This window comes from Monocercomonoides exilis (assembly GCF_001643675.1).
Source record: "Monocercomonoides exilis strain PA203 chromosome Unknown scaffold32-1190040, whole genome shotgun sequence".
NCBI classification, from domain to species: domain Eukaryota; phylum Preaxostyla; order Oxymonadida; family Polymastigidae; genus Monocercomonoides; species Monocercomonoides exilis.
This window is the reverse complement of record NW_027150577.1, coordinates 757,864-782,893: the sequence shown is the minus strand read 5'-3', so window position 1 is coordinate 782,893 and position 25,030 is coordinate 757,864. Positions and strand designations below refer to the sequence as shown.

The 25,030-nt window shown below is 44.1% G+C and overlaps 7 protein-coding genes across 7 annotated transcripts; 2 read left to right on the top strand and 5 right to left on the bottom strand.

The window, feature by feature from the left end:
- Nucleotides 1–1,793: 1,793 nt before the first annotated feature.
- On the top strand, nt 1,794–7,391 carry MONOS_16367 (putative Multidrug Resistance Associated Protein (MRP); the record flags this gene model as incomplete). The annotated part of the gene is made up of 4 exons (XM_067869276.1): nt 1,794–2,101; nt 2,167–2,268; nt 2,411–2,873; nt 2,993–7,391. The coding sequence occupies 4 exons, from the start codon at nt 1,794–1,796 to the stop codon at nt 6,911–6,913; spliced, it is 4,794 nt and encodes a 1,597-aa protein (XP_067724712.1). The 3' UTR covers nt 6,914–7,391.
- Nucleotides 7,392–7,700: 309 nt separating this feature from the next.
- MONOS_5666 (uncharacterized protein) lies at nt 7,701–9,774 on the bottom strand (the record flags this gene model as incomplete). Its single annotated transcript, XM_067875835.1, has 2 exons — nt 7,701–9,667; nt 9,729–9,774. The coding sequence occupies 2 exons, from the start codon at nt 9,772–9,774 to the stop codon at nt 7,701–7,703; spliced, it is 2,013 nt and encodes a 670-aa protein (XP_067724711.1).
- A 261-nt stretch (nt 9,775–10,035) lies between these two features.
- Nucleotides 10,036–10,629, bottom strand: MONOS_17810 (uncharacterized protein; the record flags this gene model as incomplete). Its single annotated transcript, XM_067870767.1, has 4 exons — nt 10,036–10,108; nt 10,200–10,293; nt 10,351–10,501; nt 10,627–10,629. 4 exons carry the CDS (start codon nt 10,627–10,629, stop codon nt 10,036–10,038), a joined length of 321 nt encoding a protein of 106 aa, XP_067724710.1.
- A 398-nt stretch (nt 10,630–11,027) lies between these two features.
- On the bottom strand, nt 11,028–11,990 carry MONOS_5665 (uncharacterized protein; the record flags this gene model as incomplete). The annotated part of the gene is made up of 6 exons (XM_067875834.1): nt 11,028–11,339; nt 11,387–11,470; nt 11,529–11,597; nt 11,646–11,740; nt 11,805–11,894; nt 11,963–11,990. The coding sequence occupies 6 exons, from the start codon at nt 11,988–11,990 to the stop codon at nt 11,028–11,030; spliced, it is 678 nt and encodes a 225-aa protein (XP_067724709.1).
- Nucleotides 11,991–12,086: 96 nt separating this feature from the next.
- On the bottom strand, nt 12,087–17,568 carry MONOS_5664 (putative Chorion peroxidase; the record flags this gene model as incomplete). Its single annotated transcript, XM_067875833.1, has 1 exon — nt 12,087–17,568. One exon carries the CDS (start codon nt 17,566–17,568, stop codon nt 12,508–12,510), a length of 5,061 nt encoding a protein of 1,686 aa, XP_067724708.1. The 3' UTR covers nt 12,087–12,507.
- Nucleotides 17,569–18,172: 604 nt separating this feature from the next.
- Nucleotides 18,173–21,854, top strand: MONOS_5663 (uncharacterized protein). The gene is made up of 2 exons (XM_067875832.1): nt 18,173–18,359; nt 18,413–21,854. Exons 1-2 carry the CDS (start codon nt 18,206–18,208, stop codon nt 21,595–21,597), a joined length of 3,339 nt encoding a protein of 1,112 aa, XP_067724707.1. The 5' UTR covers nt 18,173–18,205; the 3' UTR covers nt 21,598–21,854.
- Nucleotides 21,855–21,924: 70 nt separating this feature from the next.
- MONOS_5662 (putative peptidase S9) lies at nt 21,925–24,648 on the bottom strand. Its single transcript, XM_067875831.1, has 4 exons — nt 24,508–24,648; nt 24,035–24,457; nt 23,471–23,978; nt 21,925–23,321 (listed from the first exon to the last, which is right to left on the bottom strand). Exons 1-4 carry the CDS (start codon nt 24,622–24,624, stop codon nt 22,156–22,158), a joined length of 2,214 nt encoding a protein of 737 aa, XP_067724706.1. The 5' UTR covers nt 24,625–24,648; the 3' UTR covers nt 21,925–22,155.
- Between the last annotated feature and the right edge of the window lie 382 nt (nt 24,649–25,030).

Below are 25,030 nucleotides of genomic sequence, written 5' to 3'. Positions count from 1 at the left end.
TGATCTTGCTTCCTTCAGCGATTCTGAAACTAATAAAATTGCATCTGCAATTGATCATTTTTCGTCATCTTTTTCTTTTAATTTCGCATGTGTGAAAAGCAGAATTTTAATGGCTTGATATAGAAATGCTTCAGTTCGCTCGCCTGCCTTTTCCAATGTGTCGTTCATCCAATTATCTGTTCTCGAAGCTGCAGGAGGAGCCTTTGGCAGAAAAGGACTTAAATCATCTTTCTTCAGGTCAATAATAAGATCTACCAAATATCTTTCTGGTAAATCCATATCACATAAGTTGCAATCCGGATCTCTGAGAAATATTGTTTTATAGCTTTTTTCTAACAGCAAACTATCCTCGTCATGGCTTTCTTTTACTTCTGAAGCTCCCGGAATCTGTTGGGAAAATTCAGAACTGGAATGAGAAATCATCCTCGAAAACATCTCTCCCGGAGTTCCATCTGACATCAAAAATGTGGCAGAATTCAACGTGGGTCCAGTGCTGAGTGGGGAGCTTGTGAGCATTCTATCTTCAGATTCGCCGTAACTGACCCTTAAGTGATACTCTCAGATCGAAGAGAAGAAAGTGAATGAATGTTTTCTTGTAAATCAAAATGCTTGCGTTTTGATTGCACATTTAATTTCATATTCAGCGCAAATGGCGTCATTTTCCCTTTTACCGCTCTCACTTTCTCCAATTAGCAGTTGTCATCTCCTTCCAATTTTCATCACCTTCTTCTTTGTTCATTTTGGATTCTTTGCCTTTTTCTTCTTGGTATCAGAACATCTTTTCCGCATTCGTTCCTCCTATCTTCCTTTATCTTCCTCGAATATTCGCATTTTATTTGCTGCTGGGTCAAACACACTAACTTCCGTTTCTGCGCACTTTTCCGATTCAATTGCTTCGATGGCCTCTTTGTCAGCAGAGCATACAACCCATTTTACTCGTTCTCCCCAAAAACCAACCACGCAGACTGAAAATCAGCATGCCGGATCGCTTCGAAGCATCCCCCTCGTTATCGTCATTGGCTGAACAAGACTGACTCTGCACGAACAAGCATGCAAATCTAAAAAATCTCATTGCTTCATCTTCTGCCTGTATCATCATCTGTGCATTCGTCAAAGACCGATTGAACTCTTTCTGCTTTTCTTCCTTGTCCCATTTCAGTCTGGTGTCTTCTTGTTCATCAGCACGGAGACCACATTGCGATATTTGACATCTTTTCAGAAATAATTAACGCCTTTGGGTTCCTTTGTCATCCTCGCTCGCGTTGCGTTAATTTTGCTCTTCGTCAAGCTTTATTTTTCTATTTTACTTCTTTGCGGAGCCAGTTTTGCTCCATTTTTTCATTTTGAATTTTCTTTTTTAAAAAAAATTATCACCTATTTAATTCTTTTGTAAATTTTATATATGGGGCAATAATTATTTTATAAAAGCTAACGAAAGTGATGATCACACAGATATGTGCACGTGCATACTCACATTGTCTTAATTCTGAATAAACATATGTTTTTCCACGAAAAAAAAAAAAAAAAATTCTAAACCCATATTAATATAATACTAATTTTCCATTTTTCCGATGGGCCATTTCCGAAGAGTCCAAAAATATGGGCCAAATTAATTTTCATTTCATCGAGCAATCAACACACGATATGTCAGATACCAATACAATATCTAAGATACTTAGCTATAAGCTACGGTCCGATTTGAACCATATAAATGACAAGCCTGATTCAAATCCGAATTTTGAAGAAAAAACGAAGCAGCGGAAAAGAACATCGAGCTTGAAAAATACGCGGTAATGGAGTCGAACGTTGCCGATAAAAAACTGCAAGGAGAAGTCACCCTTGCCGAAGAAAAGCCAAAGGAATACACAAGATTAAAAAATCGTGAAGAAAATTCATTCTGCCTTTGGAACTTCTTCTTCTGCTTCTTCTTCCCCTTTGTGTGCCGGCGGAAGCCCCTCTCCGACGATGACATTTATGAAGTGCATCAAAAGGACAACACAGCAAATGTTTCCAAAAAGTTTATTGCTGCCTGGGGGCCTCTTTACGCAAAATATGTGCAAGAGAAGGCTGAAGAAGAGCAAAAGAAAGCTGAAAATCCAGAGTTTGCTTCGCTTTAAAACCTTGTAAGCTTTCAATTCCTTTATTTTCAAACTAACTTTTTTCTAGATATACAATGAAAAAAATAAAGCCTCCACCGCTTGCAGGGACTGTCATAAAATCTTTAATCACTCCAGAAATAGTATTTGGTCTCTTTCTGCAGTTACTGGCGTATGCCGTCTTTTTTTTAAAGGCATTTTTAAATCAAAATTACCATAATTATCTTTGTTTTTTCGAATATTTTCCTTTTCTCCTTCATCCTTTCGAAAATCACTCGCTGCTATTTTCACGGGGCCTCAACATGTAATTTTAGAACCGGATTCAATTTGGTGCAGCCAATCATGATGAAAGAGGTTTTGAAAGCAGTGACATCCAAGGGAATCTATGACTCAACAAACGGAATGGCTGGATCCAACACATTTCCATATGCAACAGGAATCATACTGATGCTGTGCCCCATTCTGAATGCGCTGCTTGACGGATGCGGATATCGGCTGCTTTACCATTTTGCGGCGCAAATTCGTGCAGCATTTACTGGGGCCATCTACAGCAAGACACTCCTTTTGAACATCACAGCGCAGAGCAACATCGATACAGGGAGACTTCTTACGCTTATTTCCACGGATGCGCGGAATGTGGCAGAGATGATTCCGATGTTTTTGATGATGCTTTGGATTCCAATTCAGATCCTTGTGCCATTCGGCTTCTTGATTGCAGACTTCGGAGCTTCGACACTTGTTGCTGTGGCTGTTATTGTCATACTCCTCCCTGTTGAGGTTTGAATTTTTAAACTTATCTTTCTTCTGAAGTAATAATCATGATTATTCGAATGTTTCTTGAACGTTTCTTGAATTTTTCGAACATTTGCATTTTTTTATTTTTGCATTTTAAATAGATTGTATGTGTGACGATCATGATGGCCAGAATGAAGAGCTATCTTAATCTTAACGATGCACGCACGAAGATTACGAACGAAACACTCCAAGGGATGAGAGTAGTGAAATACACCGGGCTGGAAGAAGCGTTTGTCGCAAAAATCAACGAGCCGAGGGGAAAGCAGATAGATTCGGCAAAGTCAATGATCACGATTATGCAGATTATGAATGCGATAATGCGTGTGACGCCGCAGCTGGTGAATCTTGCGACGTTCTCAGTGTACATCTTCACAAACAACATTACGCAAGACATGTTTGCGGTGTATGTGATGGCTAATTTGGGGTTTTTGACGTTGATGACGCAGCCGACGACAATGCTGCCCATGATTTTCCAGGGGATTGGACTGATCAACGTGTCCATAACGAGAATTCGGGACTTTCTTGTTCTGCCTGAACTGAAAATCGAGAAGAGGGACAAACCAAGCGATCCGACGGTTGCTTTGATGATTGAGAACGGCACGTTCAAATGGGGCGAGCCGCCGGAAATCCCGCTTTCCATGTCGGAGCAGGCAGCGCTTAAGAAGAAGATGGCAGAAAAAAAGAAGGAAGCAGCACAGAGGCTGAGGGAAGAGAACAACAACGCGAGCGATGTGGCACAAGCCCAGCAGCAGATGCAAACAGCAGTTGTCTCGTTAGCATCATCTTCTGCTTCATCATCGTCGTCTTCTTCGTCGTCTCCATCGTTTGCTGCGCCTTCTTACTCCGCGCCTTCATATTCTGTGCCAACATATTCTCAGTCGACTTATGCCTCGGAGGCTGAAGTGGAGACACAGCTGGCTTCATCCAATTCGCAGATGCCGTCTGTTGTTCGGTTTGATGCTGATTCTGCGTATGCGCCGGTCTTTGCTGAGACAGCTGCTGGCACTTCAGCAGATGCGCCTCCGCCGGAAGAGACAACGCCGAGGCTCGCTCCAATTGCACCAGCAGGCGCTTCAATGGGTGTCTCAAACGAGAAAGCAGCAGTGTCTGTGTTTGTGCCGACGCCGACGACTGCCTCGTGCGACGGGGTTTCGTCGCCGGCAGCCACGCCAGGGCTTCCGCACTCTGTGTTTTCTACTCCTGCGCTTGCACCCACACCGATCTTCTCCAGCACACCGTTTTCGTCGGCATCGCCCAGCCCAACACCCACGCCTTCTGTGTCGCCTTCGGAAGGGAGAAAGAACGAGCCTGTTCTGCGGGATGTGAATGTGGTGCTGAAGAAAGGGACGCTGACGATGGTGGTTGGGGGTGTGGGGTCTGGGAAGTCGTCGCTGGGGGCGGCGATCATTGCAGATGCGGAGAAAGTGAGCGGGAAGGTGGAGGTGGATGGGGAGGTGTCGTACTGTGCGCAGACAGCGTGGATCAACAACAACACGGTGCGGGGGAACATCACGTTTGGGTGTGCGTTTGAGGAGGAGAAGTACAGGGAGGCGATCCGTGTGTGTGCGCTGGAGAGCGACCTGAAGCTGTTTGCGGCAGGGGACCAGACAGAGATTGGGGAGAAAGGGGTGAATCTGAGTGGCGGGCAGAAGGCGCGCATTCAGCTGGCGCGGGCAGTGTACTCGGACAGAGACATCTACATCCTGGACGACCCGCTGTCGGCGGTGGATGCGCATGTGGGGCGGTATCTGTTTGAGGAGTGCATTGTGGGGACGCTGAAGAGCAGAGGGAAGACGGTGCTGCTGATGACGAACCAGCTGCAGTATCTGGACCGGGCAGACAACATCATCCTGCTGGGTGGAGGAAGGATTGCAGCGCAAGGGACGGAGAAGGAGCTGCGGGAGCGGGGGATCGACTTCAGCGAGTACATCATCCGATCGAGCCACAGCGACAACGACGAGGATGACGATGGCGAGGACGATAATGATGAAGAGGAGGGAAATAGTGGTGAAGGCAAAGATGAGCATCATCATCACCACCACCGCAGCCATCATCACAAAAAGGGAGGGAAATCGGCAGGGATGAAGTCGAGGAAGAGGAGAGAGGAGATGGCGCGGGGAAAGGCAGGGAGCAGCAAAGGAGGAGAGGAGAGCGAGGAGGAGGGGTCAGAGGCAGGGAAGCACATGATGACAGAGGAGGAGCAGGAGACAGGGTCGGTGCCGCTGAAGGTCTACTGGGAGTATCTGGTGTCGCTGCTGCCGGGGTGGGGGATTGTGCCGTTTGTGGTGCTGATGGTGGCGGCAGACGGGGCGATAACGATGGGGTCGTACTGGGTGGGGGTGATTGGGACGGCGTCTCAATACCCATCTGTGTCGTACGAGTGGAAGATCGGGATCTACGGGCTGCTGGCAGCGGGGGTGCTGGTGCTGCTGCTGATCCGGGCTGCTGTTGTGCGGCCGATGTCGGGCAGGTCGAACAGGAAGATCCACAAGGAGCTGCTGGAGAGTGTGATGCACTGCCCGTCGTCGTTCTTTGACACGACGCCGATGGGGCGGATCCTGAACCGGTTTACGGGGGATGTGCCGCAGGTGGACCAGCAGTTGCTGTCGCAGCTGCTGCAGGTGGTGTCGATGTGGCTGGGGCTGGTGGGGCAGGTGGTGATTGTGGCGGTGGACACGGTGTTCTTCCTGGCGATTGGGCTTCCGGCGCTTGTTGTGTATTACGTCATCCTGAGCATCTACTCGCGTGCGTCGCGGAATCTGCAGCGGCTGGAGTCGATGTCGCGGTCGCCGGTGCTGTCGGTGTTCAGCGAGACGGTGAGCGGGGCGGGGCTGTCGACGATCCGGTCGTACCACCTGGAGGAGCGGTGGAGGGAGCGGTTCTACGGGCTGAACGACGAGTGGAATGTGCGGTTTGTGCTGTTCCGGGAAGGGCAGAAGTGGGCGACGGTGCTGTCGTCGTTGGTGTCGACGGTGCTGATGGTGGGGGTGATTGTGCTGGGGTGGTTCTACATGGAGCCGGCGAAGCTGGGGGTGGCGATCTCGTCGGCGATCACGTTCTGCATGCTGGGGCAGCAGATTGTGCAGCAGAATGTGGAGCTGGACTCGCGGATGACGGGGTACCAGCGGATCAAGTTCTACTCGACGCAGCTGCCGCAGGAGAAAGATCACACAAAGAAAGGAGGAGCAATTGAGCCGCCGAAAGAGTGGCCGGCAGAAGGGAAAGTGGAGTATGAGCATGTCACTTTCAGATATCGGCCGGGGCTGCAGTTTGTGCTGCGGGATGTGTCGTTCTCGCTGCGGGCAGGGGAGAAGATCGGGGTGTGTGGGCGGACAGGTGCTGGAAAATCTTCTTTGCTGTTTGCGCTGTTCCGGCTGGTGGAGCTGGATCCATCGCTGCAGCCGACGATGATTGATGTGAGCACAGGGTTTCCGATTGAGGCAGACCCGAACGAGGAGCCGAACAGCGGGCGGGTGCTGATCGACGGGGTGGACATCTCGAAAGTGAGTCTGGGGAGAGTGCGGCGGTCGATTGCGATCATTCCACAAGATCCCACTCTGTTCACGGGGACACTCAGATACAACCTGGACATCGGGGGCAGGTGCAGCGACGACGAGATCTGGGAGGTGCTGGAGCTGATTGAGATGAAGGAGATTGTGGCGGGGCTGGAGTATGGGCTGGACACGCAGATGGCAGAGGGCGGATCGAACTTCAGCGCCGGGCAGCGGCAGCTGATCTGCTTCGGGCGGGCGATGCTGAACAAGTGCAAGATTGTGATTATGGACGAGGCGACCGCGAATGTGGATGTGGAGACAGACGCCAAAATCCAGAACACGATCCGGCGGGTGTTTGTGGAGCAGACGGTGATTGTGATTGCGCACCGGCTGAACACGATCATGCACAGCGACCGGATCATGGTGATGAGCCAAGGGCAGGTGGAGGAGATGGACACGCCGGCACGCCTCCTCGCCAACCCGAACTCTGCCTTCAACGCCCTCATCCAGAGCTTGAATGGTGATTAGGAAAAAAAGGTGCAAAATAAAAAGGAACTAAATATTCTATTTCATTTCATTTGGCTCAGCCATTCTTCATTTTGTTGGGGGAAAAAGAGACAAAAATGAATGAATGGCTGATGAAGCTGTTGATTTTCCATTCCAAAATGGAGAAATCAAAGAATAAAGAATATCATTTCATTTTGATTGATTTCCTTTCCAATCCATTCGCTTGATATGTTTGTAATGTGCATCCTGTTTGATTTTGTTTTGTTGTTGTTGTTGTTCTCTTTTGAATGTGCACATTGTTTTGCTTGATGATTGAACCATACATTTTTTGCTCGTTTGTGTGTATGTATCAAGAACTATATTATCCCTTTTGTTTATGTTTTTTGTATTTCTATTTGTATTTCTGTTTGTATTGTATATGCATTTCTTTTTCTTTTGTTGAGCAACTGGATTCTCATCCTTTTGCCTCAACCATCTCCTGAACAACACGTAATAATCACAGAACTTGTGTTTTTGTATCCTCAAAAGAAAATGTTGCAATCAAAACACACATTTATTTCATTCCCTGTTCCATTAGCTATGGCAGCAAAAACATACTTCGAAATGACTGAAAAGAAAGGTTATAAATATTCGAGATAATTAAAAATAAAAGCTGAAGAAAATTTTAAAAAAATGAAAAATGATGAGCCTTTTAATAAATCTACAGAAAGGAAGAGAATGTTGTAAAAAGACCCTTTTGTGGCTTTCATTCTTCAAAGGAATAAAGCGCTTTTAAAATATTACAATTCCCTTTTGTTTGCTTGCAACCTCACAAATCAAAAGGCAAAATTTCATCGTTCTTGACTTCCTTCTCTTGCCCAGTAAGCACAGTCCAATCAGAATCAACACTCGCCGTATCATCACTCCTCTCTCTCGCAAAAGATCCCCCTAATTCAGAAGAGTCTCTTTGCTCCATTCCTTCACCAGCAGTTCCTCTTCCCAAGCGACTGTTCGCATTCGATCGCCGTGTCTGAGTGAACTCTCTGATCTCTCTTTCTCCAAATGGAGTTGGCTCCACCTCTGATGCCCTCTGGTGGATGGTCTGTGGAATGGACAGTCTTCTGCTCATCCCAAACAGCGGAGATGACAGCCGCGGCTGCGCATCACCTTTTGGATCGATAATCGCCTGTGGATTGTGCAGCAGCGTCCGGCTTCCCAGCAAGTCTGCAGGGCGTGCTGGAGGAATGGGGCGCAGAAGAGGAGAGGCTGGCGTGCCATCTCGTCGAAGTGCAAGACTTGTGCCAAATGAAGATTGTGTCGAGCCTCGGTTCCGCGTATTAGCATATGACATGGAAGAAAGCAGCTGCTCCGCTTCAATTTGTCCGGTCGGCGCAGAAGTTCCTGAAGAAGGCTGATAAATAGATGAGAGAACCTCTTCTGATGTGCGATATTTCAGTGGAGAATAAGCTTGAAGCGACACTTTCTGTCTGCCTCCAGCCGACGAAGCTGCAGTTCCTGTTTGGCGTGATGAGCCTCTTCTGCTGCTAACGTTGCTAAATGAGTCTGTTGGTGCCTGCTGAATGCCTGCTGCAGTAGTAGTAGGGCGAGTGCAAATTCCCTCGGCTGTGCCTCTTACCCTCACCTCTGACCTCCACGCCGAGAACTCCTGCTGTCTGGCAGTATGTGCCGTCCAAGCAGTCCTTGCCTGCTCCACGTTCAGCATCCGCCTCTGTGAAACACGCGAAAGGCTTTGACGCTTCTGTGCAGCCATGTCAATCGACGATTCTTCTGGCTTTGTTGGGTTGTGATGAATGAAGCCAGCTGTTGAAGGCCGATCGAATGAAAATAAAGTGGAAAATGTTGAGCGTGAAGCAGCAGATGCAGCTGGAAGATGAGCATTGCTCGCAGTGGAGTTGCGAAGAGGCTGTGAAATGGATGATGAAGAAGGCAAAGAAGATGAAGATGCAGATGCAGATGGAGTGGATGATTTCAGCGGAAATTCAGATGATGAAGGTGAAATGCCAGAGTTTGCAGAATTAGCTGAAGTAAAAAGTGAAGTAGGTGAAGTTGTTACAGAAGAAGGAGATGTGACCGAGCGACGTGTAGCTAGTGAACTGGTGGATGCAGAAATAGGTCGAATATGTCTCGAAGCTGTGGATCTTGCTGTGATTGGCCTTCGAGATAACACAGAAGGTCCACCAATCACAACTTCATCAGCGCCAAACGTGTCTGATTCAAATTCTTTTTCCATTTTTTCATTCAACACATCGTTGTAGCGATTAACAGAAAGCCACTGAGACGCTTTATCCGGATCAATTCCAACATTCTCACTTTCTTTTCTCAAATCTTGAAATAGATCACGTGGCACGTATTTGGCTGCAGACGCTCTTATTGATGTTGAAAACGCAGAATTAGAACCTCTCAAAGAAGAGCGTTTTGTTTGTCGAACGGAAGCATCTGTATTTGGTCTGGAATCAGAATAATATGTTGGTCCACTTTCAGAAGAAATAATCTGAGGTAAAGGCTTTAATTCTGATTCAAATATATTGCCTTCTTGAGGTATAAATTTGTTTGTTTCTCCGTCAACTTGTTCAAAAAGCATCTCTGGAATCAATCCTTCAGTTGAGCGATGCTCTTCAGGAAGAATAAAACCAGAAGGATATGTTTTTGGCGTGGGGTCGTATTCTATCGATTGTGGGACATGATAGCGAAATGCTGATGCACCTCTGGGTGTTATAAATAATGACTTATCTTTTGTAGAAGCTCGTATAATAGCGGTTTTCGGTTGAAGAGGAACTACAATAAACAAATTGACAAAACTTTATAACAAACAAACATATACACAATAATTTCATACTAGTTGAAGAGCGAGAAGAAGTTATTGAGGTTGACGGTCTGTTCATAGCAAAATTAATATTTTTAAATTTGACTTTCAACAAAAATATAAGAATAAGGGGATTTCTCCAATAGTTTTAAATATTCAAAATACATAAAACGTCTGATGCAACAATTGTTAATACTGAAATAATAATTTTGAGCCAATAAATCGTCAATTGACTTTTGATTTCAACGAAAAAATAAACTTTAATTGAAAAATTTTGTTGTAAAGGCTGGGATCCAACAGGATAAATAATTCTGAAAACTGCATAGAGGATATGAAATGTTCAAGATGCATCGATTTCATCTAATTTGTCTTTAAGGAATGCATATTCTGGATTTTCCTTCAAGATTGAATTTCTATTCAACAAGAAATCAAAACAAATCACAGATTTAAACATATCACAAAAGAAATCAGATTGTTCAATATCTCATAAAATAAATCGCATACAGATCATCTTGTTTAATGACAGATTTGTCTTCTGACTTCGCTTTTTGAACGCATTTTTGGATCAATTCTTCACCAAATACCTCACATAATTTAGCTACAATAAAATAACACGAATAATTTATATACGCGAGCTATTCAATCTTGAACACACAAAGCAAAGTTACGGATTGAGCACTAATCCTTCCGATTTCTTCATTTTCAAGCATAATTCGTTTAATCCTTGGCTCAGGAAAAATAGTTGATTTCGCTTTATTTTTAGATGGAGCTTCACGCTGCAAATCTGCATCAAGTTCTTCTTCCAACTACATTTACAAAAAATTATTTATTGCATTTCATAAAAATCAATAAAAATATCGGATACATAAATATTGTACATTCAAAAGAAAAACGTTTTTATGTGATATAAAATATAAAATGCTATGAAGACCATTTATATGTTTCAAATGCAATATCTAACAAAAGAGAGATTTTTATTTGAAAGATCGAAATCCATTATAACATGAAAAAATATCCCTCAAACACAAAATATTTGAAATAGTTCAAAACAAAAAAATAAAAAGTTGAAAATGTTTTTTTCAAAACAAAATTGAAATATTTTTTCCAGAATGGATTTAATTTCACTCAAATTTAAACAAAAATTGAAATTTTTTATTGTTAGGCTTTTAATTGCTAAAGAAAAAGCCTTTTTTCTCAGAGCACTGATGGCCGAGTGGTTAAGGCGGCAGACTCGAAATCTGCTGGGTTTATCCCGCGTAGGTTCAAATCCTGCTCAGTGCGTTTTTTTGAATATTTTTTATTGATTTTTTTCAAAAAAAATAAAAAATAAAATTATTGCGTTTGTAAAAATTCAGTAAATGAGGGTATCGTTGGTAAACTATCGATTTCTGATTCAGGGATTTGTTGAATCTGAGGCAATGACTCAGATGTATTTGCTGGTGAAATTGGATTTTGAGATGAATTGAGATTTGATTTTTGAAGAGATGGAGAAGCAATTCCGCCTGACAATATCGTTTGTTGGGTGCGAACAGAACTTTCTACACCAGGAAATGAAGGAATCAATGATGAAGATGAAGATGGAGATGAGTCTGAAAGAGAAATAGAAGTTTGTAGAGGCGTTGAGTTTTTAAAATCAGCTTTTGCCTTGATAAAAATATGCATAATAATGAAAAATACAAAAGTCAAAAAACCTTTGCGAGGAGTGCTTTTTGTTCTTGAATCATCTCAGCTGAATATTGCTTTTTCCCCATTCTTTTAGAAGCAAGTTTTGTTTTCTTTTATATTTTTGGAAAAAAATGAAAAGCTATATAAGATAAACAATGAATTGCAAACAGATTGCTTTTCAGCTGATTCCATCTGCATAACGCGGGTATCTTTTAAAAATGATGAAAACCCCAATTTCTACAGAAAGCAGGACATAATATTTTTTAGAACAAATATAAATCATACATTGCAAGCATCTGATATGTCTTCGGGTATTATTGTCTTTCGACTTTGTTCGGAGGAAGTGGTATTTGCAAGATTTGAAATACTGCTCACAAATACTTAACCAGCATAAAAATACATCAAAAAAATTAAATTAATCAGACAAAAATTTCTAATGCAAACCGGTAATTGCTTTTGCAAGAATTGATTCTGCATCTTGAGAAAATCGTATCCCAGATGGTAAATTCGCTTGAAGCAATGCTTTTATCGACCCTTCATATTTACAATATTTATATGCCGCATCAACATTAATTTATAGATGAACAATGTACGAGTCAAACCTTTTGCAACAGTGACATTTTTTGACATAAGCTTGTTTTAATTTCTGATGGGTGATATAATGGTTTGATTCATCAAGAATAGGAAAGCAAGCATTTCATTCTTTACATAACATTAATTAAATTAATTTGAATTCATTCTTTTGATGAAGAAAGTCATCATGTATTTCTTTTGTGTTTCATTAAAAAAAAAAAAAAAAGAAAAAAGAGAAAATCAACATAATCAAATAAGTGAAAAGAAGAACAAAAAATTATAACTAAGAATTACATGCAAACTACTTGAACAAAACAAATAAATGATAAAGTTAAAATGAAAAATAAATTAGAGAAAATTCTATTATTTTCTATTTTCACAAAAACTGAAAAGTTAAAAGAAATTTCAAAAATAAGTGAGATATTCTTTTGAATAATACACATAATAATAATAATCCAACAATATAAAATATAAAATATAAAATAGAATAAATGCAACAAAGCAATAAACAATATGATAAAACAATTCATAACGCAAATCTGGCTTCTCTTGTCCTCTTTCCTTACTTTCTCTCTCAACGTTTCGCATAAAAGTTCTGCTGCTTGATGTCATACAAGTCGTTACTCTGATTCGCACGCATATGCCTCATATGCCCACCCCCCGCATACTGCTGCTCCATCACAGCCTGCTCCCCGCCCTGTGGCTGATGGGCCGCAAACATCATTCCGTGCTGCATCTGATGGCCAGACAGCAGCGAGGCAAAGGGAACAGCAGTGAATCCTTGCTCAGTCCCTGCCAGTGTCAGCGGGGGAGACATCGACGAGGAAGGCGACGAGGCAACAAGCGACGTGGAGGAGGCAGACAAGGGCGATGACATGTATGGCTGTGGAGTGAGTGTCTGCGGTGTACCCAATGATGGCGATGTGCCCAGTGAGAGTGAGCCAGAGCCCTGCTGATGAGAAGAGATGAACGTGTGCTGTGGCATCATAAACGTGGGCGTCTGCCCTCCTCTCACCCCAAACGCAGACTGGTTCGGGTAAAACGCGGGTGACTGCGAGGACAGCTTGGCGTGGGACTTCTGAAGCAAAGAAGAGGCAGCCTGTGACTGAGAAGAATATGCTGCAGACGATGAGATAGGCAGCCCTGCCCAGCGGTCAGGATAACCCGCTGTTTGAGCAACAGGAGACTGTCCTGTGAACTGCAGCTGCTCCTTCAGCATAGGAGCCATGTAGGAGTCCTCCACTGCGCTGTCTTCGCCCATTGAATACTCAGAGCCTGGGTAGATGTCCTCCATCTGCCCTTCGGTCTCGCTCATCGACATCTGCAGCCCCATCCCTCCTCCCATTCCTCCTCCCATTGTACTTCCCATTCCTCCTGCCACACCCACACCTACACCCACCCTCACCCCCATTGTACCTCCTCCTCCTCCTCCAGCACCTCCTCCACTTCCCACTCCTCCTCCTCCTCCTCCCATCAGTGAATTCGCATACTCCAACTGCTGCTGCTCATATCCTGAGTCCCCTTCCATCATCTCCTCCATCCCAAATGCCTCTTCTCCGAACTGCTGCCCGAGTCTGCGTGACCGCTGGCGCAGCTGATACTCTCTCCGCTCTTTCCACCTGGTGGACGAAGAGGCCGAGACAAGTCCAGGGATTGGTGATGAGGCTGAGGGTGACAGATACTGTGTAGATGCTGATGGAGAGGAAGAGGACTGAAGTGAAGAAGAAGAGGAAGAGGAAGAGGATGGAGAGGAAGAAGATGAAGAAGAAGACATAATTCCTGAAGTGGACACATTTGCCAGGTTCATCGACTGAGCAATGGATGGATCAAACTTCCTGGCGCGTGAAATGGCTGATCCTGCTGCGTGATATGCGAAGTCTGTCTGTTTGAGAGAGGAAGAGGAAGAATACTTGCCCTGTGCCATATTTTGTGGGGTGTGTGCAGGAGCCAGCTGGATTGGCGACTGCAATCGAGCAACTGACTGCGAAGAGAACGAAAGAGGAGCGGGAATCTTCGGAGTGTTTGAAGAGCCAAGCACAGAAAACGAAGGGGTGGTTGCGTTCTGAGAGAGCACTGAAGGAGAAGGAGAAGGAGAGGAAGGAGAAGAAAGAGAAGGAGGCAGCAGCTGTTTGGAAGGGTCAGCATTAGCAGTAGCAGCAGTAGCAGCAGAGCCAGAAGAGAAGAGCTGGGCGAGTGTGCGTGGATCGACAAAGAAGGAGGAAGTGCTGAAGAACTGGTTCATCGCCACGCGCCGCTTGGAGAAGCCAGGTGACACTTTGATGATCTTCCCCAGAATAGAGGCAGCACACCACTCTTCGTCGGCTTCAGCCAGCTCGTTGGCTTCGCTGGTGAGAGAGACTAAGAGAGAGGAAGAAGAAGGAGAAGAATGAGAAGAAGAATGAGAGTCTGAATGAGAAAGATGAGGAACAATGGCGTTTGGGTAGTGGAATGGAGGAGGGAAATGAAGCACCACTGGTTTTGAGTCTGTATGAGCAGTTGCACTTGCAGCCATCTGCTTCTCCATCTGTTTGTTAAACAATACAGCAATCATCGCCTCCTTCTGTTTGTCTTCTTTCATTTGCATCTCAGCCATTTTCTCCACATCAATCCCCTTTGCCTTCAGCCTCTCTTTGACTATCTTGTCACTTAGCTGCAGTGCATGTGCAGACAGTGGTGGTGGAAGAGGAGACAGGAGCTGCTGATATGCATTCAGAAAGAGCTCTTTGATGTATGCATACAAATAGCACGACCTCGACGTGTTGTTGTTCGGGTCCAGCGGGTCCTCCACCACCAGCGGCGTCTCTGCATACTCCATCCGCTCCACCAGCAGTCTTCGCGAGCTCTTCAGCTCATCCAATTCAAGATACCTGCCCTTTCCCCGCACAGAAATCGCAAAGCGCTGAGAGGAAAAGGGGGGGATGCCGTAGGGTGGCTGAGGCAAATCAGGGGATTCTCCATAGAGCTGGAAGAATGTGAGGAGCAGGCGCCCGAGCGGCACTTTGTTTGGGTCTTCGCCGAAGTTGCGACGGAACTGCTGGAGATGCGACACGACCAGCAGCGAAAGAGGGTACCCGCTCATTCCACCGTGGAAGGGCTCATTCATCTTGTGAATGGACAAGAACGCCTTCAAGACAAGAATCAAAGGTTTTGCCCGTGGATACACGATGAGGATGCAGCGGAGGAAGTCTGTGTTGACAATGCCAGAGAGAGAGCCGTAGCCGATGTCTGCGTGGACAGTGGTGGTGGGGTCGTCGATCTTGATGATGGGCACACGCGCTGTCGAGATGAACTTGGCGGCTGAGCCGAGGGACGTCTTTAGAAGCTCCTTGTACAGCTTCTCTAAGAAGGTGAGGGTGTCTGAATGGGAAGGCGCAGGGCCGGCGGGGAGGAAGAAGTGGTGTGTGGACAAGGAGGAGAGGAATGATGGGTGGGGAGATGGAGGAGGCTGGGTTGGTGAATGATTGGCCAGCGGAGTGAAATGAGATGAGGACGAAGAAGTAGAAGAGGAAGAGGAAGAGGAAGAAGAAGAAGATGATGATGGTGGTGGATCGACTGAAGTGGAGCTGGAAGAGCCAGAAGAAGCATTGGCGAGTTCAGAGGAATGCACGTTGACTGACGTGGGAGATGAAGTGGGGGTGTTTGATGTATTTGAAGTGACTGCAGATTTCGTGTCTGTTTTCAAATGACTATGAAGAGCCTGCGAAGAGCAGACAAGCCTGTTGATTGCCTCTGTCTCTGAAGGGTTCACGAAGTGTATCAGATCATTTGAAGTCGGGTTCATCAGATGGGCAGGCGTCTTGAGCACTTTCTCGCTCCGCACGATGGGCAGGCCGAAGTCCAACATGTGCTGCAGATCGGCAGACAGCGGCTGGCTGAGCAGCTGCCGCGTGTTGATGACATCGTCTGCATCACAGAAGGAGATTCTATCATTCAATGAGGATGCTGATGATGAGAGTGTTGATGAAGCAAAAGGAGAGGGAGTCTTGGAAGGTGAAGAGGAGACAGGCAGCTGGTCAACACGAAGCGCCACGTCTGTCTCACAGTCGCATAACTCTCCAAACAGCACTCGCCCGCAGATTGGACAGATGGAAGCATGGGCTGTTCTTAACATGGCCACGCCTTGTGCTGTCAGCTGATCTAGCTGGCTCTTCCACACAACATATTCAGGTGGGATAAACAGAGAATCTTGGTCACCCCTATCGTCTTTACTATCTTTGTTGTCCTTGTTGTCTTTCTCTTTCTCTTTAACTTCTTCATCCGTCAGCTTATTCTTGCTCTTAGCTCCATTTTTCCCTTCTTTTTTCTTCCCCTTTATTTGCTTGCTCAGCATCTGCTTCTGCTTCTGCAGCCCCTTTGTGAACTGCTCTCCGTACCAGCACTCAAACAGCCCGCGGATGAGACGCTGTGTGCGGCGGATGTACCTCGCCTGCTCTGCAGACACAATGGTGAAGTCCACATCGCTGCGAGGAAGAGACAGATAAGATGAGAACGAGCCATACACAAACAGACACACGGCATCTTTCTTCTTCCTCTTCCTCCTCCGCGGCTGCTGCTGCTTTTGTGCTGAATGAGCATTTGAGGTGGATTCCTCTTCGTCGCTCTCAAAGCTGCTGATGTCTCCGCTGGCTTCTCCGTACTCAGCATCGCTTGCAGATGCAGAAGATGAGTGCAATCCAGCCAACTTCCTCTCCTGCTGGATGATGCGATCCACAGCATGCACACACTCAGAAACGCGGTCGACGAGGAAGAAACGGGCGAGGCAGTCGGCTTTGGTGAGAGAGATGAAGCGGATGTAGTTGTTGATCTCGACAGACAGCAGCTCTTCTCTGATGCGGCGCTCGCCTGTCAAAAGAGCCAGCCTGTTCTGAACAGACTCGTTGTAGACAAGTTGAGGGAGAAGAGACACACTTGGCGAAGCGAGGGAGGGGGTGAAAGGATGAAGTGCATTTGAGGATGGATTGAAAGTATTTGTTGTGGAAGATGTGTTGGCCGGCAGAGGGGCAACTTTGCTGTCTGATGCTGATTCCTTTGAAAGAGAAGGATACGACTTCCTCATCAGCTCCCGTCTCCACATTGGCGAGAACTGCACAGGATTCAGCACATCCATGTCTTCTTTTACGATTTTTTTGGCAACTGCTGTTGGAATTTGTGAATCGAATGCAGCAGGCACAAGAGATACTATTGGTTGTCCAGGATGATTAGGATCGCTGGTGATTTGAAATGGATCAATGTAGTCGTACACTCCATTTGCACTTTTCAGCCACGGGTGCGAGAAAAAACCAGATTCGAAAGGGAAATCCAATTCTATGTCTTCTTCGGTTTCTGTTCCTTCTGCTTCGCTGTGTTCGTCGATCAACATTGGTAGAAGACGAGACTTCAATTTTGACTTCGAGAGTCCATCTCCTGACGCCGTTCTGGAATGTTTTACTTGTGAAACGATATCTGAGTTTGAAGAAATTGTGGGGTCAAGTGAAAGTGGAAAAAGAGGAGAATAAGTATCTTGTAGTGATAAAAAGAACAAGAAAAAATGATGATTAATTTGAAATAACGGCGAAAGTGGAACTTTAACAGAATATTGAAAGCCGTCTGAATATTGACTGCTACTGGTAGTGGTTTTATCGGAAGAATCATTCATTTGTATTTGAATCTTTGAATTTTTATCAAATGAATTATTGAGAGGAGAACGCAACGTTATTGAGGAAGAGGACGATCCTTCGTAAAGCTTTTTTTGTTTTTGGTATTGGACATTTTGATCCATAGTCTGAACGAAAGATAAACCATTTTCTGAATTAGTTTTCGAAGTTTCATGCTGAAATGAAGAATGAAGTTGCTTGCTAGAAACTAAAGGAATTTTCGAGGCATCAAAAGTTGCATTGGACGTAAAAGGAAATTCTGAATGCTTTGAAACAAGAGATTTTATTAGTAATGTGGAGGGTGAAGGAATAGAAGGTGAAAAATGTTCAGGCGACTGACTCAGCATTATGGATGTTTCATCTCCTATTTTTTGTTGTCTAAAAGGCTGAGCCATAAAAGAGATCTTTTTGTCTCTGTGCTGAATTTGATTAAGGCCAGACATTTCCAATAAAAAGGAAATGAATGAACTGCAATTGATCCATCCCCTGACTGTTTTAATATTTAAAATTTCATTTTTAAAAAATGCTTATTTGTTGGAGAAAAGGCATTTGAATATGCTATTCATAATGAAAACAGTTCAGAAAATTGATCATAATTATACCATTATATAAGGATTATTACACCGACATTGATTTGGAATGGATAGTGACGAAGGATGGAAAGTTGCTCGCTCTCGCCAGCCAAAAAACAGGCCCCAAAAGGCTGCAAAACCAAGAGTAATTGCTCCGATTGCGCCTGTTGTTGTAACTAAACCGTCTGCAAGAGCTTATCTTCAACGAAAAGCTGCTGCAAGTTTGTTACAGATCTTCTTTTCAAATATTTTGATATTCTATTGCTTTTTACAGAGATTGAAAGAGAAAGATACATGCAAAGAAGAAAAATTCGAAACTTACCAGAATTTGAAGAAGGACAATTTGGAGTGTTTAAAGCACTCGATTTTTCAACCACTATCAAAAAGAAAGAACCAAAAAGCCAAGCAAAGCCAAAAAAGACATCAAAACAGGGTTCAGTTATATTTAGTCAAGCGCAATGTCAGAATATCGTCAACCAGGTGAAGGAAGCCTATCCAGATCAAACAACACGAAGACTTGAGGTTATAACTGAAAAGATTGCAACCACGCTAAAGTCACCTCAGTTCAAGGAAGCATCCCCAATTACCTCACTTTCTAAGTATAATCGTTTTATCGGTGGTTCAATGGAAATGTTTCCTAATGATTCTCTGGCACCTTTAGCCAGATTCATTTCATCAATAGATTCTGAACAAGAAATCATATCGTTTATACGCAAGCTAATTACAGAAATGAATAAGCTGATAAGGAAGAATTCTTTGGAGAAGATTGATAAAGCTGTATCTGAAACGATGATTCAAGTAATTGTTCGAGCTCGCCCAAGTTGTGCATTAGCCTACTTTGAAAAATATTTCGAAGATATTTTCTCATTAAATCCGAATCAAACACTTCCGTTTTCGGTCAATGGAAAAACAAAAATGTTGGGAAAAGATTATTTTGTTGCTGAATTGGCATCGAACGAGTCAGGAAATGCAAAATCTAAGAAAGCTGCAAAGTCATCCAGCTCTTCTTCAAATGACGAAAAAGACAAAGTTGAGTTCGACCAGTACCTAACGTACGACGAAAAAATGGCATTTTTTATTGCAGGGCAGCTGAATTGTCCATCAGCGCTGCCATCTGCTAATTCATCCTCCTCCTCTACAGCAAAAACAAGCAATCAACCCTTAAACCACAGTCTCCCGCTGTTCTTCCGCTATCTCTTCCCGCTTGCTGCCTCTCCGCACTCGCCCCCTCGTCTCCGCCTGTGCTACCGGATGGTCGAGGCACACTTCTGCTCTGCACGTGATGCTGGCGCAGAAGCAACCGACAAAGACTGGCTCGATGCGGTTATTGCGCTGTCTGGAGACACCGGGAAGGACCACAAAGACAGCCTAGTCACACAGTGGAAGAGGCTCTGTGCGAAGACGCGGAAGAGGCACATGCACGAGCAGCTCACGTTCGACATCCCCAGACGCGCTGATGTGATCACTGCTTTCTACCTCAAACACCACGAATATCACCCCCCAGTCGCTGAGCCATCATCAAAGCATGTGTTTGTGATGCCTTACTCGTTCTGCGACGTTGCGATGAATTTGGACAACCCAAATGCAGTCACGATGTCTGTGCTGGCCATCCTGCACAGCTGCCACCAGTTCATTTCAGACAGCCAGCGAGCAGATGTTGCGACGCGCTGTTTAATCCACACAGTTGCTTTGTCTGCTTCTCTGATTGAACAGCAGCGTGTGGCTGTTGGCGGGCACATGCAGCGGCTTCTGATGGAGTGGATCATGTCCTTTGCGACGTGCCTGCCAGAAGACGAGGATCAGGAGACGCCTCTTCAGGTGCTTGCAAATGAGATCGAGAGAGCTCTGCCTCGAACAACCGCTCAGCTGAAGCTTCAGGCTCGTTCAACTTCTTCGAACGCATCGAAAAAGACAGGCGAAACATTCCCTCTTTCGCTTGTAGACACAACTGAGCCAACCATCTGCACACCGTTGCTTCACACGCTCCTCTGGATTTTGAACTTCTTCCCGTTCATTCTGCAGGAAATGAACGACGAAGCACCAGCACCAGCACCAGTACCAAAGCCTAAGCAGTCTTCTTCTGACTCTTCTGATTCTGCTGAGCCTTCTTCAGAAGCTGGTTCAGAAGATGATCTTCCAGCGGAGTCTGAAGTCGCAGAGTTTCTGGACAACAACGGAGCAGACTGGCACGAGTTTGGGCGGAGGATGCACCACATCCTGAGGAAAGTGTACAGACCAGAGTTTCTCAAGAGAAAGAACGCAGAAGAAGAAAAGACAAAAGCAAAGAATCCGGCAAAGGGCAAAAAGGGGGCAAAAGCAGTGGCAGATGAAGAGGAAGAGGCAAAAGGTGTGGACATCCACAAGAAAGAGATTGAAGTCTCTGTTACTGTCGAAGTGGAGGCAGCTCTGCTTGCAATGCGTGCAGCCAGCAAAGTTGTTGAGCTTACTGAAGATTATGCTGTTGTGACGAAGAAGATGGAGCAAGCAGATGCGAAGAAGCAGAAGCAGCTGACAGGAAAGGGAGACTTCAAAGAGCACGATGAGGAGGATGAGGCCTTTGAAGACTATGATGCAGAGTGGTCTGACTATGACGACGAAGACGACTACGATGACCTGTTTGCTGATGAGAGCGACGATGAGTCAGATGCCAACGGAGCACACTCACACAAAGCAGACAAAAGGAAGGCTGATGAGAAGAGTGGCAGATCAAAATCGAAAAAAGGAGGAAATGGATTCTGCGGGTTTATTGGTAGTGTGTTAAAGATGACTTTCAGTTTTGCGTTTTGGGCGATTGTGCTGTTTGCCTTCCACGAAGATGCGAAGACGATTGTAGTGACTGAATACGGGAAGCTGCCTCCACACATCAAAGAGCCAGTTGGTGAGTTTTACTCAAAAGTGCATGCTTATTATGATATTGTGAATAGGAATGCATATGCCCCGATGACAAACTTTGTGAAGGAGAAGTATCAAATGCTAAAAGACAACATCCACTTATCGTTTGGTGCAAAGCAGATGATTAATACGGTGTTTGTGCAGCCGTGGCAGTTTCTGATGAGAGTGCGGAAGGAGGTGATGCATGTGTACAGCAATGTTCTGACGAAGATTTGGCGTATGAACATTTCTTTCTGGGAAAAAGCAAAGGAATATGCGATCGCTTTCATGGAGTTGGCGGAGAACAAACGCAAAACTTGGAATGTTGCAAAGAAGGTGAATGTGAATGCGAATGCGAACAAGCAACAGACAAGCAAAAACAATGACAAAAACAACAATGAAAACGAAAAGGGAAACAGCAAGCATCCGAAATCAGCAAAGTCCACTGTGCATAAGACCGTTCATAAGACTACACCAAAATCGAGACGTGACGGTGCACAGCAAAAGAGGCCTGTTTCGTACATGTCGCAAAGGGAAGACGGAGAGGAAGAGGAGGAAATGTGCACGAAACAGGGAGCATGTCATTAGAAAGGCTTGAGGTTACAAGTGAATTTCTTTGATTGCTTCTGTCTTATTTTCTCTTTTTAAAAAATAAAATTTCTTCTTTTGTCGTTTTCTGTACCACCCCAAAGTTAATCTGCAAAAATGTTATTTTTCTCTGTTCATCTTTTTGTCTTCTAACTTTTGTTGTTGTTTGTCTGATTGTTCGTTTTCATCTTCACCACACTTTCTACATAATAGGCAATTTTTGCGTGTTATAGTAAACAATGAGTTATATAACCAAATATACTCTTGTATTTCTCTCTCTTGTATCTTCATCTTTTATTTCAGCCTCTGTAAAAAAAAACTGAAGTAAGTGAATAAAGTACCTTTATAGAAATAAGTCTGTAGAATGATCATGATGAATTGAAGGGTAATATTCCTCTTGTGATGTGTGTGAGAAGTTATTAAAAAAGTCAGATTGTCAGAAAACTGTTCAAAAGTCAAGAAACCAAAATGCTCCTAAGCAATAAAATAAGAAACTCTCTAAGTGTTAAATGCATTAATAAAACAAAAAGCTAATGTTCATTTGACTTTAAGGTTCCATCACAATTCATCTGGAAGCCAGTCATTTGACACTTTTTTCTGTGATGCAACCTCAGTGCTCTTACTCTTCATAGCTGCGTTTCTGGCCAATGTTGCTTCAACCTCTGCATCGCTCAAGTATTTCTTCAGCCAATTCAATGAGTCATGATACCACTCAATAGAGTTGTAGGGGTTAAGAACCCAATGATTCTCATCTGGGAACATCACAAGACGTGACGGGCACCCAACTCTTTGCAGCACAGTGAATATTCCAATGCCTTGTCCTCTTGCGCATCTGTAGTCCTTCAGTCCGTGGAACGTCAGCTGAGGCGTCGACCATTTTCCAGCACCATCAGCATGTGACGGTGAATGCTTCTCATACACTGCACGATCCTCCCACGCGGGCTTCCCAAACTCGGTTGTTCCAAAGAAGAACACATCAGACTCGTACATGTGCTGTGGAGAGTCGTATGTTCCATCGTGGCACACCAAGGCAGCGAATGGGTTTTTGCTCTCCTCTTTGTTGTTTGTGGAGTCCTGTGACTGGATAAGATTCACCATGTACCCTCCAAATGAGCCTCCCATTGCAGCAGTCTTTTTCGGATCGAGATAATCGAACTTGGCGAGAATAGCTTTTCTTCCAGCAACCACATCATCCAGCGGGTGTGTTGACCAATTGTCTCTCACAGCCTTCGTAAACTCCTCACCAAAACCAGTCGAGCCGTGAATGTTCGGCAAAAACATGCCAAAGTTTGACTGCATCAACATGCACTCAGGATTCCATCTGTCTGACCACGATGCCTCCCATGAGCTCTCTGGACCGCCATGAATCCACACCAACAGTGGATATTTCTTCCCGTCTCCTTCCTTGCGATCCTTTGGTGGGAAGTACCAGCCCTGCACTTGCCCTTTCTCTTTCAGTGCTCCATCGAAAAACACTTCAATTGGCTCAATCAAAGGTGTTGCCAAGTTTTCCATCACTTCTTTGTTCATGTTTGTCAGTTGCACCTCTTCCAATCCTTCCTCTCCTTTCACCAAGTTTCCTGCCCACACGTCAACTGGGTGGGTGTATGTTGACTTCAGATAAACCATCCGCTTTTTGCTGACCATCTGGCAGCTGCTGACGGAATAGGCATCATTGCTTGAATCAATCTTCCCTGTTCCCACATCCAATGAAACCACACGGCCTATCAACATCAAATTTCAGAAATATTTGAGATTCGTAGAGAGAAAATTTAATTATGGATGTGTTCATTTCATGTGAAAACAATTTTAATATTACAGAAATTTTTAAAAACAAAATGTTAGAAAATTAACCACAATTTTTGAATCACACCTCTTCCCTTCGAGCTCGTTGTAATAATAATTTTATCCGGTAGATGTGCGCTCCAATGAATGCTTGATGGAAGCTCATCCCAGTTTTCCAGATAAGTCTTCTCCTCTTTCGTTAGCAAATCATACAAAAGAAGCTTCGAGTATTCTGACTCATCATAGTCATCTTTTGACTTCAGCATCGCAACAAAACGTCCAGTTGGTGAAAATATTGGGCTTGTGTGCATTCCTGATTTTCCGCAAGTCAAGCACATAGCTTCTCTTTTTGGATCATCATTTTCAGGAATTGAGTAAACATAAACATGTTTTCTTACCGACCACGGTTCCACAGCTTCGGGCTGAGCAGAATATGTGATAAACTTATCGTTTTCAGAAATATCGTATGATAATTTAGAGCCAAAAGTCCTTTCGGGGCAATCACCTTCAAATTTATTCATGATATCTGTGGCATCCGGTCCGAATTTCTTTGTTTCCAAATTAACTTTAATGAAGAATAAATGATTAGCATCACCCTTGAAATTTGGAAAAAAGTATAGCATAAAACTTGTTTTGTCAAAAGAATGCAAACAGTTACAAAGTGATCCCAAAAATACACAGGCGCTCTATCATAAGCAATTGCATCTGAGCCATATTTTGCTCTTTGTATAGCAAAATCAGCAGATTCTTGCATTGTCATGCCTGGGTAAACTAGGGCAGAAAATGTCATAATTCCACCTCTTTTGCTCCAGCGAAGATTTCCGATTGAAACAGGAAAACTCGCAACTGTTTCAAAGGTCTTTGATTTTATCGAATAAAGAAAGATTGACTTTGCATCAGCAGAACTCAAAAATGCAATGGTTTCGCTGTCGGGACCCCAAGCAAAATCTGTAACACTGAAAGCTTCATTTTCCATCAGGCAAACAGGATCCCCTCCTGACAAATATTGAAGATATAATTTTGAATTTCTCTTTTGTGTATTGTCATCTAAAACTTTTGCTGTAAAGGCAACTTTCTAAAGAAGGAAGAAAATCATTAAAAAATGAAGTTAAGCTTTGTGCACACAGTTCCATCAGGAGAAGCGTACAAGCTCCCAACTTTCGTCATGTGCACATTAACATCTATAGAAAACTCTTGTTTGCCTGCCAATGACAATCCTATGAGCAATAATTCGAATATCATTGGAAAATCTTTTTTATTGATCAATATATTCCCCCTTTAAAAAAAGAGGGTATGAACATATTTGAAAAAATACAAAAATATGATCATGATTTGCGATTAAAGCTTTGTAATTCAAGAAAAGAAGGAATTGAATGAAATGTTATACCATATTAAAAAAAAATCTGCAGATTAAAAAGGCTTAAATGTTTCCTTGGACAATTGAAGACAGAGCAAATTTAAGGAAAAAAGAATTTGAAAATAGTAAGTCATTAATTTTGAATGAATTTTTAAATTTATAAAGATTTTTATTCGTAAACATTAAATATTTTAAAGTTGAAACGTTTGAAGAACATCTCAAGCGCAATGGATCTAATGTAGTGGTTCATCTACGAGAAGAAAAGAGGGATGACACAATATCCAAGTTTAG